Source organism: Nicotiana sylvestris, chromosome 6 (assembly GCF_000393655.2).
Source record: "Nicotiana sylvestris chromosome 6, ASM39365v2, whole genome shotgun sequence".
Classification (NCBI taxonomy): domain Eukaryota; kingdom Viridiplantae; phylum Streptophyta; class Magnoliopsida; order Solanales; family Solanaceae; genus Nicotiana; species Nicotiana sylvestris.
The window spans coordinates 36,366,753-36,382,853 of NC_091062.1; the positions used below are offsets into that span (position 1 = coordinate 36,366,753).

Here is a 16,101-nt window from a genome sequence, read left to right on the forward strand (position 1 = left end):
TTACTTTTATTTTTATCTTTTACCATATAATATAAGATTTCAATTAGTTCAACTAACGTAGATTCAAGTCCCATAGAGTTCATTAAAAAAATACTTTATTTTTATGATAAAGAAAATGATTTCCTTTATTGGAATACTCACCTACGAGGAGCTATGACGTTATTCCTAATTAGTATCCGTATCCGCGCGTTGCACGGAAAATGTAAAATATAACATTTTAAAAGAAAATATTATTTGGAAATAAGGTACACGAAAAGGAAACACATTAATACATTCAAGTCATATGGAAATAGACTTCTCCCTTATAAATACAGCTAGTGAGAAAGGACCTAGAAGCTTTCTTGTGCAGACCATAGGCAATGGCAGCAGCTATAAGCTAAGTAATAATACACATAACATTCAGCTCATAAATTGTAGAAGCGAAAATTATAAATAGGGAACTAAATAAGCACATACAGATCTTTAGAACCTTATGAAAAGTGTGAATACAAATTCTTAAACCGAGTAAAAGCACTCAACCATTACAAAGTTGTACCTTTAGTCTTTCAACCTCATTATCAATAAGAAAATGGAGCAGATGTATGACTGTGACATAACCAATAATACTATATGGTTTCACTCCAAGTTCTTTTTTTGTCCCACCCTTTTTCAAATATTGTAAGCACCGCAGGAAAAAAATATATTTTAGTCATTGCTGAACTTTGTCCATAAGCAATCAACCGGGAAAAACGTCATAATTTAAGTTTTGAATTCAGTTATATTTGACCATTTTTGCAATCCACTATTAGTCAACATTCCCATAAGCCGACTTTTTATTGGCCACAAGTAATAACAGTGCCTAAATCCCAACTAAACCAAACGTATTGCTTTAAAATTAATTAGGAAACTTTTGAGGAAACATGTCATCTTTTCAAGAGAAAGAAATAATAATGTATAAGGCTCTAATTCATGGTCATCGACAAAGATTTTTTTTATCAGTAACACATGAATTCTTCAGCTTCTTGGTTTCTTTTAAAAACTTAAGTTACCAAGCTATATGATATTAGAGTATTATGGAAGAAATGAAAGCCAACTTTTACTAATTTGCTCAACATATGCTGAGAGAAGGTAGTGTAACAGAACATGTTATGCTCTTTGCAGATAAGTATATTTCAAGAACTATGACATCCTCGTTCTTCAAAGCTAGTCTGACCAATGTTGTATGCAGGTCATGTGTCAATAAAGATGTATGCCATAACAATGTATGGAGTTTGAATACCTTGTAAATTAAAGTATGGGCTAGCAGCACAATTCTTTCTCCTATACATCAAATAATCATAATTTTTAATCAAACTATAATAGATTGTCATCTTTTACTAAATGTAAGAAAGACTATTGAAAGAAATTACCGCTTTAATCAATAAAGTTAAAAATGCTGACGAATTTAATAAACTTTTTGACTCTATTGTAAATTATCTTATTATAAAAGGAACTTGACAAATAAAAGTTTCAACAGGTTGGGCAATAGCCCTTAAACATGTTTTCCCGAGGAACAATCGGTACTAAATTACCTGATCCTTCATTACTCACATTGCTTTGCATCTCCTCACTTTATACTTTCTTCTGCATCCCAAAAAATTACAATTAATGGTTAACTTTCTTTGTCCTCAAACTATAAGCTGAAATCGAGTAGAATAATAAAAATTGTGCATTCTTTTGTGAGGTTCAAATCGCAGCATTCTGCTTTACCTTTGGGAGTAAACAAAGTTTGACCCACTCTAAGTTTTGATGTATTTTAACATAGTCAGTTTAAGACATTGGAGTAAAATAAATTTAAAATATTCAGTTTTCATGAATATTGACTGCATTGGAACATGAAGATAAAGTGATAAGATATGAGAATCAACTGATTTTTGACATTCAAACTTAACTTGGAATGTGTAAAGGCTCTATTAAATAGAGGACGGAAAAAAAATTATTTGTAGTTGTATTTGAAACTACAGAGAAAATGCAGAAAAAGAATTTAGAAGGAACCTTATGAAAAGTGTGAATAGAATCTTTCGGATCGACATAACAAAATTTAAAAAATGCAGAAAATAAAAAAAAACAGAACACATTGCAATTACTTACTCATTTCCAATAGAATGATGAAAAATCCAACTTATAATCTGTTGCAATCCACATAACTGAACAGGAAAGAGAAAGAGAAAAAGAAAAAAGAATTATAACGAAAATAGTAACGACTTTAGAGCTCAGAATATTTATGCTTAACAAATGAAAAATCGAAGGTTTCGCTTCTGATTACCCGATTCTCTGAAGATTTCCAAAACATGAGATCTTTGTCAATACTCTATGAGAATATGCCGTCTTGTATGACAACTGACCGTATAGTACTGGAGAAAATTATATGAATAGCATCAAATATGGAGATTGAAGAAATGAAATTCAATTATGTGAAAATGCATATTTATACAGACAAAAAAAAATTGAAAGTTAGTGATTCCTACTTGGAAAAATCTTCAAGAAGTGTAATATGTTCCGCATCTGCTATGAGAACCAACAGTTTGACTGCTTCATGTCTAATAGTTGGATGGTTATTCACATCTTTAACAGACCTGAATAGTGCATCTGTAGAATTTTTAGTATGTAATTTCCCAATACATAATCCATTTCATGCTTTAGTAAAGCAATATTTGAACTTACAGATTCTTTAATTGGGAAAATTCTTCGTGTCCACCATTGTTCTAATATGAAAAAAGAGCAGCATAACACTCATACATGCCCAGTTCTTCACTCAAAAGAACGTAACTCTGGTCTTAGACAGATGAAGAAGCAGAAGGAGCAGCTGGTCTATGGATAGAAAGGGTGACAATACCATTGTTGAGGAACCGTTATCAATTACTATATTCTTCAACTCTTTGATTTGTCTTAGAGTCAGTTCACTTGTCTGTCAGAATTATTGAGCTGGAATTGTAGCCAAACTGCTTTATATCAGGGAAATATTAATTTATAAACCAATTACATGAAAAGTATGAAGAAGAAGAATAATGAAAAGGAAGTGTAAGACACTTACATTCCATATGTCATTAAGTTTTTCCAGTTGTGAGATCACATTAATAATTCGAGCACTAAATGGAGAAGGCATCATTAACAGAATGGTGACTTTGATCATAATTTTGTTGTTATAGTAAGAAAGAGCATAATCAAATAATAAAGTAGCATAAACTATAACACATAGCAGTAAACTATTGAGAAGCAATTATATTGTATCACATTATCCAATTGATGAATTACCACATTCAAACCACTTGCGTAAGTGACATTGAGTACTTCTTCACCAATGCGATGTAACAACTACTGTTAATCCATGTAATGGAAGTTACTGAACAATCTGTAAGTGCAACATTAATGAAATATTATTTTATATATCTAGAATTGTGTAACAGAAAAAGATTTGAAAAATACCGAAAACTAAAGCGTACCTATTCCATGTTTGAGGAATCATCTCAACAGCTAACTTCTCAGTTGGTTCATAAATCTCAGCAAGAAAAATAGTACTTAAACCTCAAAAAAGATATTAATGATCTTTCGAGTGTCAGACTAAATTTCGAAAAATTTCTTTAAATACTACATTTATAGCTTCAGTAGTTATTTTTCCATCGTCATCATAAACCAAAATTTTTAATCCCTTTCTAGTTTTCACCCGGGAAAGAGCAACATATAGTTGTCCGTGTGTAAACACGGGTTTCTTCAAAAATAATCCCACGTGAGACAATGACTGTCCTTGACTTTTGTTGATTGTCATGGCAAAAGATACAACGATTGGAAATTGTCTTCGCTGAAACTTAAATGGAATTCTAGCATCAGATGGAGTCAATGTCATTCTTGGAATAAATACTTTATGTCCAACCATTTGTCCTGATAAAACCTTCGCTTCAATGACTTGATTTCCAAGTTTGGTTATGATCAGCCTTGTTCCATTACATAATCCTGCTGTCTGGTCAATATTTCTTAATAACATTACCGGAATACCAACCTTTAGAGTAAGCGTGATTTGGAACTCCTGAACATTTAATAGTATTTAAGAATTCTGGTGTGTGTACATGTTCCAATGTTGAATAAGTATGGTCAGAGCTGCAGATTGTATCGGAACTCAAATATGATTTCTCAGAACTTTCATTAAGCGAAATCAGATATTCGTTGATTGATTCCACCATATCAAGAGTTAGAGCAAGAATGGCTCTTTGCTGGAGGAATCCTATATCACTGCAACGACTGTTAAAATCGGGATATGTACTTTCTACAATTGCAGATATTGGATCATCAGACTGTTTTATCAAAAGATCATTTGGTATTTGGACTTTTTCATAGCTATCAACAGAAGTACCAACCATACCGTCGCCAATTCCCAAAATCCAATCTGAAAAAACTCTCAACTCATCTAAATGCGTCCCTGTTTCATTACCTTGCAATCTCATATTCTTTGTTACCTTTAAGAGCTGACAGTGTGGCCACAAATAAGAAGAATTGAGAGATGCATTAACAATATCTTGCCTAGTGCCTTTTCGAATGACAGGTAATATTTGTCTGAATTCACCACCAAGAACAATTGTTTTACCTCTAAATGGGCAGTCTAAATTGGATACATCTTTAAACCTAAGAATATCTCTTAAAGTTTTATCAAGAGCTTCAAAACAATATTTATGCATCATGGGTGCCTCATCCCAAATAATCAACTTTGCCTTGACAATTAAATTTGCTAAAGGAGTACCTTGCTTAATATTACATGTTGAATCTTCAGTTAGATTTAGAGGAATCACAAATCTTGAATGAGCTGTTCGACCACCTGGTAACAACAGAGATGCAATCCCGCTAGATGCAACAGTTAACTCAATATCTCCTCTAGATCTTATGGCAGAAGACAAAGTTCTCCAAATAAAAGTCTTGCATGTTCCTCCAAAACCATATAAAAAGAAAAATCCACCCTTGTCTTCATTCACAGCTCTTATTATTTTTTCATAAACTGACTTTTGCTCATCTGTCAAATTCTTTACTAATTATTGATGTTCCTCCGCCAAAGCGCGTTTATTATAACGCAATGCATCCCATATTAATCTATTACTGTTGTCAACTTCTTCCATATTATAAACAAGCCTTGGCATTGTTGGAAAATCCTGAAAACTTCTTCCACAACCTTTCAAAAAAACTTCAAGCTTTTGCAAACAATGATTTTTCAATTCATGATTTGTTAGCTCAACTTCTGTAATAACATAAAAATATAAAATAATTAAATACAATTAAATGTTAAAGTTTAGTTTAGCAATATGAAATTAATAATAAGATTAACGAAACCGTAAAATGTTTAATAGTATTTTACATGAATAAAGATTAACGAAACCGTAAAATGTTTAATAGTATTTTACATGAATTAAAAGCACATGTAACGTACAAAGAATATGAAGGAATAAGATAGTCCAAACCTTGTGCTTAATTTTATTTTAAAAAAATAACTAAAGTGCAGAATGCATAAGAGCGATTATAGGCTTTCCCGAAACTTAAGGGCATTAAATATAATGTATTAATTGGGTATTAGTATTTATGTCTGGAAAGTGTATCAATCAGTAACAATATTATTCCTATGATCTAAACACGACACTATAGTAAAAAGACATAAACATAACAAAATATTGTTTACGGAACCTTAAGTCTTGGAATGAATTTTGTATGAACTTTAATATATATATATATATATATATAAAGCAATGAACAATCAGATTAATATGAATGAAGTAATTAAAAATAAAATTAATCAATAAAGTTAAGAAAATCAACCATCCTTTAGAAGTATCATATCATATTGAAATTGCAAGCATTTTATACGTACCTGGGCGATCCAATATTGTTCTTTCTTCATGAAGGATATCTTCTGATAGTAAATGCCATGTTGCTTGCCAAACTCTTTCTGGCAGTGATATTGAATTTGATAAAAGTAGCATAGCAAATAATTGCCTAAGATATGATGTCATTCCCCAATTACTTGCTTCCATTATAGCATCCACGTATTCCTTATCATCATCTAATAAACCCAAAGCATAACATGCATCTCTAAAATTCTCATGATCACAACCGTTGATTCTTTTGAGTTCGTCATAGCTCTTTGGACCTTTAATGACATTCAAAAATAATCTAAGGTAATATTGCTCGCCGGATCCAGGTGGAACAAAGAAGATTCTCCCAATAGAAAATGCAGATGTTCTTCTTTTTTCCCATCTTTTCAGGTTTTGTTTCCACACAAACTTTAGAGGAAATTCTGCATAAGTCAATTTTCTTACTTCAGGAAATGTCTTATTAGCTTCAAACCAGCTTAAAACATAGATTCCTTAACGGTTGGTCTGTTGACAACTGCATCAATTGGATCATCATCCGAAAATATGACAGTTTGATTATTTGGCAGGTGAAAAGATAGCCTTTCTACCGATGGTTCTCTGTGGTGTATTGAGAATTTAAAAATTCTCCAAGCAGCTTCACAAGGTGATATGTATCGGCAATCACAATACATATTTATTTCATCAACGACCCCTGAGTCTTCCTTATTTACACTTTGAGAAAAAGCTGTGATAACACGATCATTTCCTTTATTAACATACTTAAATAAGTAGTTAATAGATCGTGATTGATTACACCACTCCGCGTTAATATGTGCACCATACTTCAATAATAAAAATCTATTGTGTGGTACAACATACCTATTATCCAACTCAATACCTACTCTCTTTGCAGTTCTACCATCATCTCTTCTTCTATAAATTGGATACTCATCTTCATCAATTGTGGTTGATGACACAATTTTTTTTGGAAAGTGCTTTGTACATCTACCATTCTGCATGCAAGGAGAAGATTTTCTAGCAGCACCACAAGGGCCATGCATCATGAAATTTGTAACGGCATTATAATAATGAGGATCTACTTTTTTATCTGGTAATTCTGTTGAAATTATTCCATCAATATCTGCGACATTTGGGTATTTATTCCGAAGAAAAAGCAAGATGTGTGCATGAGGCAAGCCTCGCTTTTGGAATTCAACTGTATAAATCACTGAAATACAGAATTAATTAGATAACTAAGTTTTTATATTATTTATTTTTAATATTAGTATATAATAAAATTAATGTAACAATGTAATAATTTTTTAGAACATAAAAAGTATACCTGCTTTTACTTCTCCAAAAACTTTATTGTCACGTAGATCCTTTATCATGCGATCCAGCTTGATTTTGAAAACCCTTGTTAAAATGTTGGGACGATCTTCTGGAGATAATCCCCTACTCTCCACAAATCTAATAATCTCTGGCCATTTTGGGTTGCAGGTAAATGTGATGAACAGATCAGGGTACCCGGCCCATTTGCAAATTGCCATGGCATCTTGATAAATTTGCAACATGTAACGTGCACCCCCCATAAAGCTGGAAGAGAGTATAACTCTTTGTCCTTGAGAAGAAGGTTCTATGTCTCCATGTAAAACAGCATCTTGTAACCCTTTATAAAAGTGTGCTCTCAATTGTTTTTGATGAAGCCTAATGAACCTCAATCGAGAAGATTCCATCATTGTATAACCATCTACTAAGAATTGCTGAAATAATCTTCTAGTTGACACAATTGTTGGAACTTCATCCTTCCTTTCTTGAATTTTATACGATAAGTACTCACGCGTGCTAACGCATTTCCTTCCACCGGTAGAATCATCAATATCATTTAAAGGAATATCTTCTCGATATCCGTCTTCACCATATGGAAATAATAATGGATATTGCAAACCTAAGTATGATGCATTTAATTCATTTATCCTTTGTAGTTGTCCAGATTGGCTTTCAACTATGATATCTCTATCAGACCTTGTTTGTTCAAAATCTCCAATGATCAAAGCAGCTACCTCTGAAACTGTTGGTAAATTATATCTTCTTCCATCCGAGCATCTTTTCCCTATTAATCTAAGTCTAACATTTGAGGTTCGGTCTTCTTGAAATTGATCTCTTATTATTCTAAATGACTTTGCAAGAACATTGTTGTCATCAAGCGTAACGACCCGACCGGTCGTTTTGAACTTTTGTACTTTGATCTCCAGTTCCTGGGCATGACTTGCCCCGTGAAACGTATTATGACTGATGTAGATCGTTGGTTTTAGTTTTTAGGAAAATTCAGAATGAATTTGAAGGAACAATCTCAGTTGAAAGTTTTGAATTTGAAAGGTTTGACTAAGAGTTGACTTATTTTTATATGAGCTCGGATCGGAAATTTTATGATTTGGATAGCTTCGTTGGGTGATTTATGACTTAGGAGCGCGATCAGAATGCATTTTGGAAGTCCGTGGAAGGATTTGGTTTGAATTGACAAAGTTAATATTTTAGCAAATTCCGGTTGATAGGTGAGATTTTGATCCGAGTGTCAGAATGGAATTCCGAGAGTTGCTGTAGCTTCGTTATGTCATTTGTGATGTGTGTGCAAAATTTCAGGCCATTTGGACGTCGTTTTGTCGACTTTTTGATCGAATTCGGATTTCGGAAGTTTTGGAATTCTTAGGCTTGAATCCGAGGGTGATTTGATGTTTTAATGTTGTTTTGAGCGTTCTGAAGGTTGGAACAAGTTTGAATTATGTTATGGGGTATGTTGGCATGTTTGGTCGGGGTCCCATGGGCTCGGATATGTTTTGGAAGAGTTTTTGGAAGATTTTGCCGTTTTGAGCATAAGCATGCAATGATCCAAAGGTCCATTTTTAGTTCTAGAGATCGAAATTTATTTTTGAGACTTTCGGAATTTTGATAATGAATTATAGGACTGATCTGGAAAGTTTGGTCTAATTTCATCAAGTCGCGATTGGGTTTTTGACACGAAACATGAGTTAATTATTTAACGAGCGAAATGGGTATTGAACTGAGCAAATGAGCTCTGAATTGAGTTTCGACTGAAGGGCTATGTTCTTATTATTATTTGTGACTCATAGGAACAAGAATCATCGAATTCCAAGTTCGTATGATGGAGTTACAGCCTTTTTAGTGAAAAGAAAAGTTGTTGCAATTTTCTGGGCAGTTTCTGCGTTTTTCGCACGTGTGAACAGTAACCGCACCTGCGTGAATAGTATCCGTGTACAGTACCATGTATAGTAAACATGAACAGTATCCGTGTACAATACCGTGTACATTACATATGAACAGTACCCCGTATACAGTACCCATGAACAATACCGTGAACAGTACCCATGAACAGTAAAATGCGTGAACAGTAACCAGAGAAAATAACGGGGTAAGTGTTCTTAACTTAATTTTGGTTAGATTACCTGAATCTATTACTAGTTTTGGCATTTAATTGGTGATTTTAGTTGGGAAAATCTCGAAAACTCTCTTGGTTTAATTTGAAGATTTGAGGGTCGAATTGATGTCGGATTTTAGTAAAATTGGTATGGTTGGACTCGTGGTTGGATGAGGTTTCATATTCCGTAATTTTTGTCGGGTTCCGAGACGTAGGCCCCACTGGCGAATTTTGAGTGCAATTTCGAATTTTTAATGGAAAATGTAGAATTTCATATGGAATTAATCCTATAATTTTTATTAACTGAATCGAATTATTGTGGCTAGATTCGAGACATTCGGAGGTCGATTTGGGAGATAAAGGCATTGTGAGCTAGAGGATTAGCCGGTTCGAGGTGAGTAATGATTGTAAATGATGTCTTGAGGGTTTGAAACCCCGAATTTGCACATCGTAGTGCTATATTGAGGTGAGACACACGCTAGATGATGAGCGCGGAGTCTTTTACTACCGGGAATTGTGACTTGGTCCATCCCGATTGATGATTTTACCGCATATTTGAGTGAAACTTATTTGTTATTATCATGATTTGGGCTGATTGTCATACTTGGGCTTCGTGCCAATTATTTGAATCCTTTGGGAATTTTTATCACATTTTCTCACTGTTTTGACTTATATTTAAACTCAGTCTTGTTGATAATTATTGTTTTACAAACTCAACCGCTTTTATGCAGATTTGAAAATTCAAATGATATTTCTAAATAGTATTTTGGGCTGAGAACTACTGTTTTACAAATGCCCGAGGGGCTTATGATGATTTCCGGACTGAGTGAGGCCGAGGGCCGTATGTGAGGATATGCTGAGTGATATGAGGCCGAAGGCCTGAGATATTATTTATGCCACGAGGTGGCTTGAGTGATGTGAGGCCGAGGGCCTGAGATACTATTTATGCCACGAGGTGGCTTGAGTGATGTGAGGCCGAGGGCCTGAGATACTTTATATGCCACGAGGTGGCTTGATATAGCGCTTGGGTCGTAAGGGGCCCCTCCAGAGTCTACACACCCACAGTGAGTGCGGGTACCCATTGTTCTGAGTGATTGATACTATGCCCGCGGGGCTGATATAAGTGATTGTGAGGTAGCCCGAGGGGCTGATACTATTCTGAGAGTGAGCCCAAGGGGCTGTTACTGATCTGATATTGAGCCCGAGGGGCTGGCACTGTTCTTATATTGAGCCCGAGGGGCTGGTTTTGTTGATATTATGCCCAAGGGGCGGTTTGTTGTACATGTTTTTCCCGAGGGGCTGTTTATATTTCTATCATTTTTGTTACTCACTTGTAAACTACTTGCTTTACTTGTTGGGAATAAAAAGGGGTTTTCACTTGATTTCTCACTGTTTTACTGTTTAAAGTGATTTTACTGCTTCAATATGGAATACCTTGTGTTTTTGCGTGATTTCTTGCCTTCAGTCTTTATTTATTATTATTACTCACTGAGTCGGAGTACTCACATTACTCCCTGCACCTTGTGTGCAGATTCAGGTATGTTTTGGCTGATCGGAGGTAGAGTCATCAGGGTTTAGCAAGGTAGCTGCCGGCGTTCGCAGCACTGCTTTTCTCTCTCCTCATTTCATTAGTCTGTATTTGTACACTCCAGGCTTTCAGTTGTATTTATACCCTAGTAGATGCTCGTGACTTGTGACGCCCCGGTTAGGGCTGTGTCGGGTTGTGCTTCCATTAATTATATCATTAACTCATATTTAAACTGTTTATTAATGTTTAACTATTTTTGAAAAGGCGATATGGGTTTGTTGGCTGGCCTTGTCTTCACGAGAAGCGCCATCACGATCGGAGCGGGGTTTGGGTCGTGACATCAAGCATTTGCTTCAAGTCATTCACAATTTCAGTATGAAGTTCATTGTTCATTTCAATGCGACTGTAAGAATAAAATATTGAATTCACCTAACAATGTATGTCTTATAAAAAATAAAATTTTAAATTATTTTTAGTAAGCAATTGTCTATGCTAACCTGATAGCATTAATTCTATTGTTCACCTCATTTTCTGTATCATAGATATATAATTGTGTAAATTTTGGAGAAGATCCCTCTGGAGGCAATAAACTTCCAATCTGATAATAATTTTGTCCAGACAATCTGAATGTTCTGGGTCCCTTTGTTTTGTTGACAGAGACATCAACCTTTCCTCCCATTGATGTAAATGAAAATATTGAATTATATGTTCGAATATTCTCTCTGAAATGTTTGCTTTTTGCACCTTCATAAAATTAAATTTGATTAAAGCAGATATATATAGATATGCAAAAATTATTGTGTTATAATTTTAATTAAATGAATTTATCTATTATAACCTGATCCAAACAATAAATCCTTCAAAATGGAAGGAGGCTCCTTTGGATTTGGTAGCTTGATTTTTCCACGACCACAACACAAAGTGAAAACTGGTTTTTTATTTTTATACTTCTTGTCAACTCTTTCCTCGAACCAAAAATATGCCCCACAATATTCACATTCATAATTGGCATCTCCTATATCCCATATCAGAGTAAAATAAAGAGGTAAGGTCAAAGTACTTATTATATAGAAAGTAAAATTATATTGTATATGTAAATTCGATAAACGTCATACTTACCTTCATTGGTCATCCAACTCTGTACTTCATCACCTATAAATAATAAGTAGATCTTAAAATTAGAAATTAAATATATTAGGAATTGTTAATTCATTTTAACACTATCGAACATTGATGAGTTTGTATGTGAATACCTTCAAACACATCGCCATCTTCATTTTCATCATGAATTTGTACGTTGGATTGCATATGACCTTGATGCATAAATTAAAAATTAATAAACTTGTATGTATGACTATGAGTTGCATTGTTCTTTAAATGACATACCTGGTATATCACCATCAATACTGACATCTTCAAATTGTAAAAAGAAATATTAATAGTTAGCCTTTTTTCAATTTCATATTCATCAAAAAGTATAAGTTTGTTGCAATACTGAGTTTGAAATAATAAGAGTTCGTTTAACATAATGAAAATTAAGTATAATCAAAACAAAAAACTCATGCAGAACTATAATTCAAAAACTATAACAAACATGTTGTAGTTAATAAAATAAATAGAATCAAATAAATGGCAGCAAATTAAATTAAATTTTTTAAATTATTTTGTTGGCCAGAATGTTCCGCGTATAAGGTATAAGTATATAAATTAATAACTTCATTATTTATGTCGACGTTTATTTTAGCCGCACAAATATTGACTTCCTCAAATTTTAAAAATAAGTTATAATAAATTAAACATAAATATTTACCTTGAAATAATGGTATCTCATTTAAATCTGGTAGAAGATGTTCTTTCTGCAAATTTGAACTCGACAAACCATACTGCAAATAATGCTCTTGCATCGAATTTGGATATTGTGCTTGAGAATGAGATGATGAAACTTGTCCATAACTCTTTATGGGAGTACTACGAAATCGAGGGAAATTTAGACGATTTGTTATGTCCGTTAATGATTCTTTTGTTTTCCCTTTTTGAGAAGCATTCCCTATGATAGTAGTATCAACAAATTCTGTAAATCATAAAATAAAAACAAAAAATTAATTGTTAAAATGGAAAAAGATAGGACAACTATCAAACCAATATTTATATCCTAAAATTCTATATAAAAGAAGTTAATAGGTAGCATTTTTTATATTTCATGTTGGTCAAGAAAAAGTATAAGTTTATTGCAATATTGACCTAGAAAAAATAACTCTATAGTTGCGTTTAGCATTTTATATCTGGATTTTGGTGTTAACAGTATCACAATTACTTTTAACATCATTCCATTAAGTTAAACTGAAGGTAGTACTTTAGCAAATTTATGGAATTAAAGATGCTGAAGCGTATATATAGAGGTCAAATACAAACCGAATCCCATCGATAAGGGATAACTTTGGCTAAAAACTCGCATTACAAACATTAACTAATCTTACTTCGCCTATTATTAATCATACTTCCAATGAACCCCCTATCAAACAACATTTTATATTACATGACTAACAACACTTCATTTCAAAATATTCTAAAGGTTAAGCCTAATCAAGCAAAGAAATATTCAAAAAAAATAAACATCCCAAAGCGAAGACAAATCGGTTAATGAAATTTTCAAAAGTAGAGCGACAAAAAGAAAATTCATACAAAATAATAATATAATTATAACATACATGTTGTACTTAAGAAAATAAACAGAACCAAAAAAACGGCAGCAAATAAGGCTTTTATTTTTAAATTATTCTACTGTCCATTACGCATTAGAGATAAAAGTATATAAATTACTAACTTTTTTATTTTTGTGGAGATTCAGTATAGCGGCACAAAAGTTTGACTTCCTCAAATTTTCAAAATAAGCTATATTAAAGTTAACACAAATATTTATCTTGCAGTAATGGTAGCTCATTTAAATCGGTTTGCAAATTTGAAGTCGACAAATCATATCGCAAATATTGTTCTTGCATTGAAATTGGAAAGGTTAATATATAAGAATTGATGGGCTGATTGGAATTGTGATTTTTCTCTAATTGCAACTGAGTAAAGCAGGTATAAAAGCGACTAATAAAGACGACAGATCATCAAAAGTACTTAAAAACTGCATAAGATGTGTGGGATGGTTACATAGCAAAAATGATAAAACATATGACATAATATATTTAAATTTATGCAATGATATATCAAAAAATGCATATTTGTAAGAAAGACAATACACAGCAGAATACAGAATGCATAAATTACTACTATGGTGTAAGGATCATAAATTACATCGATATATATGACACATATTTTCTGAAATATACTTAAATTTGACCATCTAATGCATCTATGAAACTGAACAAAGAATAGAACAAAACGATTTAGTAAGAGACCAAAGTGACGTCCAACTGTTTAAAGAATTGTAAAATTACTCATGATTTATATAATATTTAAAGTTCATACCCTTCGAGGAAAATTTAGGCCGTTTTTGCTTCCGTATGCATATTCGATTTTTTCTTGCGAGTTTTTTATCTTCTTCCATATCAAAGTGCCGTAAAAACTGAATTTGTTGCGAGAAATTGTAGAGTTTTTTGGAAAAGTAAAGTGGAATTTTGTAGGGTTACTGACAACCCCTCAGTCTGCTGATTCCGAAGCAAAACAAACTCTATTTCTTGTGATTGTGTAACTCAATATCCAAAAGTTCTGAAGCAACCACAACAGGCTTGACTGCAACACTATTTTAGAAGAAAAACTACTGTAGATAAACGAAGGAGCATGAGAGCGCTGGCTACGTATCAAAAATATTGACAGGTGTTGAGGTACGCAGTAGTCCGAAAGTTGGGGTGAGAAACTGAATTTGGTTTGAGAAGTTGAAGAGTTTCCAAAAAAAGCTTAAAGAGAGAGCAGTTGACGATAAGAGGGCACTGATGCGCCTCTTTTTCCTTTATATTTCTGTTTTTGTATTTTTTATCATTTTTAATGAAGTAGTATTTTAGTTTACTATAACTCCCACAGATAATTTTTTAAATTCTACTGGAAATAATTAAAAATTGAAGTACAACCGGAAACTTAATTTTTATATTATCGATATCAAAGAGCTGTAATAATCTACACCAAAGTCCTCTCCCCTGTTGCATATTTTAAAGGCGGAGTAGAAAAGAATGACATGGTGTAGATTATTATAATCTCTTGATTGTAGCGAAGAATGCGCCACTACTTCCAACTTGCACATGTCCTATCCAGAAAAAGGTCAAAAGACACTTTTTCTAGATATAGTTCTAAAATGATTGTTTCATGCCTTTGAGCTAGACTTTTGATCATACCTCGTGTCTAATTTGCTTGTTATGTACGGCAAACGGAACTCCCTTTCTTTGTCTGGACTTATCGCCAGCTTTTCCATCCTGAGCTGTCAGCTCATTTCAGGAAAGGAAGATGCTGCAAATAATTTTGCCAGAGGGCATTATACAGGTAGTTATCCTGGAGAATTCAGGAGCCATTTCTTTGTTTGTGAATAACTTTTGTTAGATGCACCTAATTTTTGGTTGTATTAACTTTCTTCACAGTTGGGAATGAGATTGTCGATCTATGCCTTGATCGAATAAGAAAATTGGCTGACAATTGCACGGGTTTGCAAGGTTTTTTGGTGTTTAATGTTGTTGGTGGTGGTACTGGTTCTGGATTGGGGTCATTGTTGTTGGAACATCTATTTGTCGATTATGAAAAAAAGTCTAAGCTTGGATTTACTATCTATCCTTCTCCCCAGGTGCAGAGTCATGCTTTAGCAATGCACTATTACATTTGTTTATCATAACAATACAGCACAAGATTAAGACTTTGATTTTAGATGAGGCTTCTCCATATAGGTTGTTAGAGTAGTAGCTTTCGTGATAAATGACATTATGGCTAACTCCTTGGTATTATCTTTAGCTCATGTTCCATAATGTTTGATTATGTTTATAACTAACAGCATATGTAAGCTTTGACACTAATCTATAGGTTATTTCTCTACTTGCTAACTTGAGTTTTCTTGTTAATTTTCAGGCGTACCCTAATTCATAAATAGAGAGAGTTCCTGTAATTACCATTGCTATGAAATTGCTTCAGAATATACTAATACACTACCTTAGGTTTTGAATAGAATAATCAGAAGTTTCACAATTTTTATAGACATGTCCTTTGAAGATTATTTTCACAAACATGAAGCAGAAGAAACAGGGTAAAAAGTTAAATTTAATTTCCCATTAATAGTTCAGTAGACAAAACTTCAGCTACAGTAAAAA

At 33.3% G+C, this 16,101-nt stretch overlaps 3 protein-coding genes and 1 long non-coding RNA gene across 4 annotated transcripts; 1 reads left to right on the plus strand and 3 right to left on the minus strand.

Annotated features, from left to right (window-relative positions):
• Positions 1-1,523: 1,523 nt before the first annotated feature.
• On the minus strand, positions 1,524-2,942 carry LOC104222773 (uncharacterized). The gene is made up of 5 exons (XR_709985.2): positions 2,683-2,942; positions 2,487-2,607; positions 2,285-2,372; positions 2,110-2,165; positions 1,524-1,602 (listed from the first exon to the last, which is right to left on the minus strand). It is a non-coding gene; the product is annotated as an uncharacterized lncRNA (long non-coding RNA).
• Positions 2,943-3,574: 632 nt separating this feature from the next.
• On the minus strand, positions 3,575-4,691 carry LOC138870483 (uncharacterized). Its single transcript, XM_070148291.1, has 2 exons — positions 4,083-4,691; positions 3,575-3,976 (listed from the first exon to the last, which is right to left on the minus strand). Exons 1-2 carry the CDS (start codon positions 4,689-4,691, stop codon positions 3,575-3,577), a joined length of 1,011 nt encoding a protein of 336 aa, XP_070004392.1.
• A 1,652-nt stretch (positions 4,692-6,343) lies between these two features.
• Positions 6,344-12,743, minus strand: LOC104218829 (uncharacterized). Its single transcript, XM_070148292.1, has 8 exons — positions 12,621-12,743; positions 12,064-12,123; positions 11,930-11,962; positions 11,649-11,825; positions 11,308-11,554; positions 7,189-8,018; positions 6,726-7,074; positions 6,344-6,464 (listed from the first exon to the last, which is right to left on the minus strand). The coding sequence occupies exons 1-8, from the start codon at positions 12,712-12,714 to the stop codon at positions 6,344-6,346; spliced, it is 1,911 nt and encodes a 636-aa protein (XP_070004393.1). The 5' UTR covers positions 12,715-12,743.
• A 2,373-nt stretch (positions 12,744-15,116) lies between these two features.
• Positions 15,117-15,931, plus strand: LOC104218828 (tubulin alpha-2 chain-like). The gene is made up of 3 exons (XM_070150380.1): positions 15,117-15,289; positions 15,385-15,584; positions 15,863-15,931. The coding sequence occupies exons 1-3, from the start codon at positions 15,166-15,168 to the stop codon at positions 15,878-15,880; spliced, it is 342 nt and encodes a 113-aa protein (XP_070006481.1). The 5' UTR covers positions 15,117-15,165; the 3' UTR covers positions 15,881-15,931.
• Positions 15,932-16,101: the final 170 nt, after the last annotated feature.

Coding starts and splice junctions, on each gene's coding strand:
- LOC104218828 (XM_070150380.1), top strand. CDS start 15,166: ATGTACGGCAAACGGAACTCCCTTTCTTTGTCTGGACTTATCGCCAGC. Junction 15,290..15,384: donor TGCCAGAGGGCATTATACAG/GTAGTTATCCTG, acceptor CTTTCTTCACAG/TTGGGAATGAGATTGTCGAT.
- LOC104218829 (XM_070148292.1), bottom strand. CDS start 12,714: ATGCAAGAGCATTATTTGCAGTATGGTTTGTCGAGTTCAAATTTGCAG. Junction 11,555..11,648: donor GGATTTATTGTTTGGATCAG/GTTATAATAGAT, acceptor AATTTTATGAAG/GTGCAAAAAGCAAACATTTC. Junction 6,465..6,725: donor GGTATTGAGTTGGATAATAG/GTATGTTGTACC, acceptor AATACACCACAG/AGAACCATCGGTAGAAAGGC.
- LOC138870483 (XM_070148291.1), bottom strand. CDS start 4,691: ATGATGCATAAATATTGTTTTGAAGCTCTTGATAAAACTTTAAGAGAT. Junction 3,977..4,082: donor CTTATTCAACATTGGAACAT/GTACACACACCA, acceptor AATATTGACCAG/ACAGCAGGATTATGTAATGG.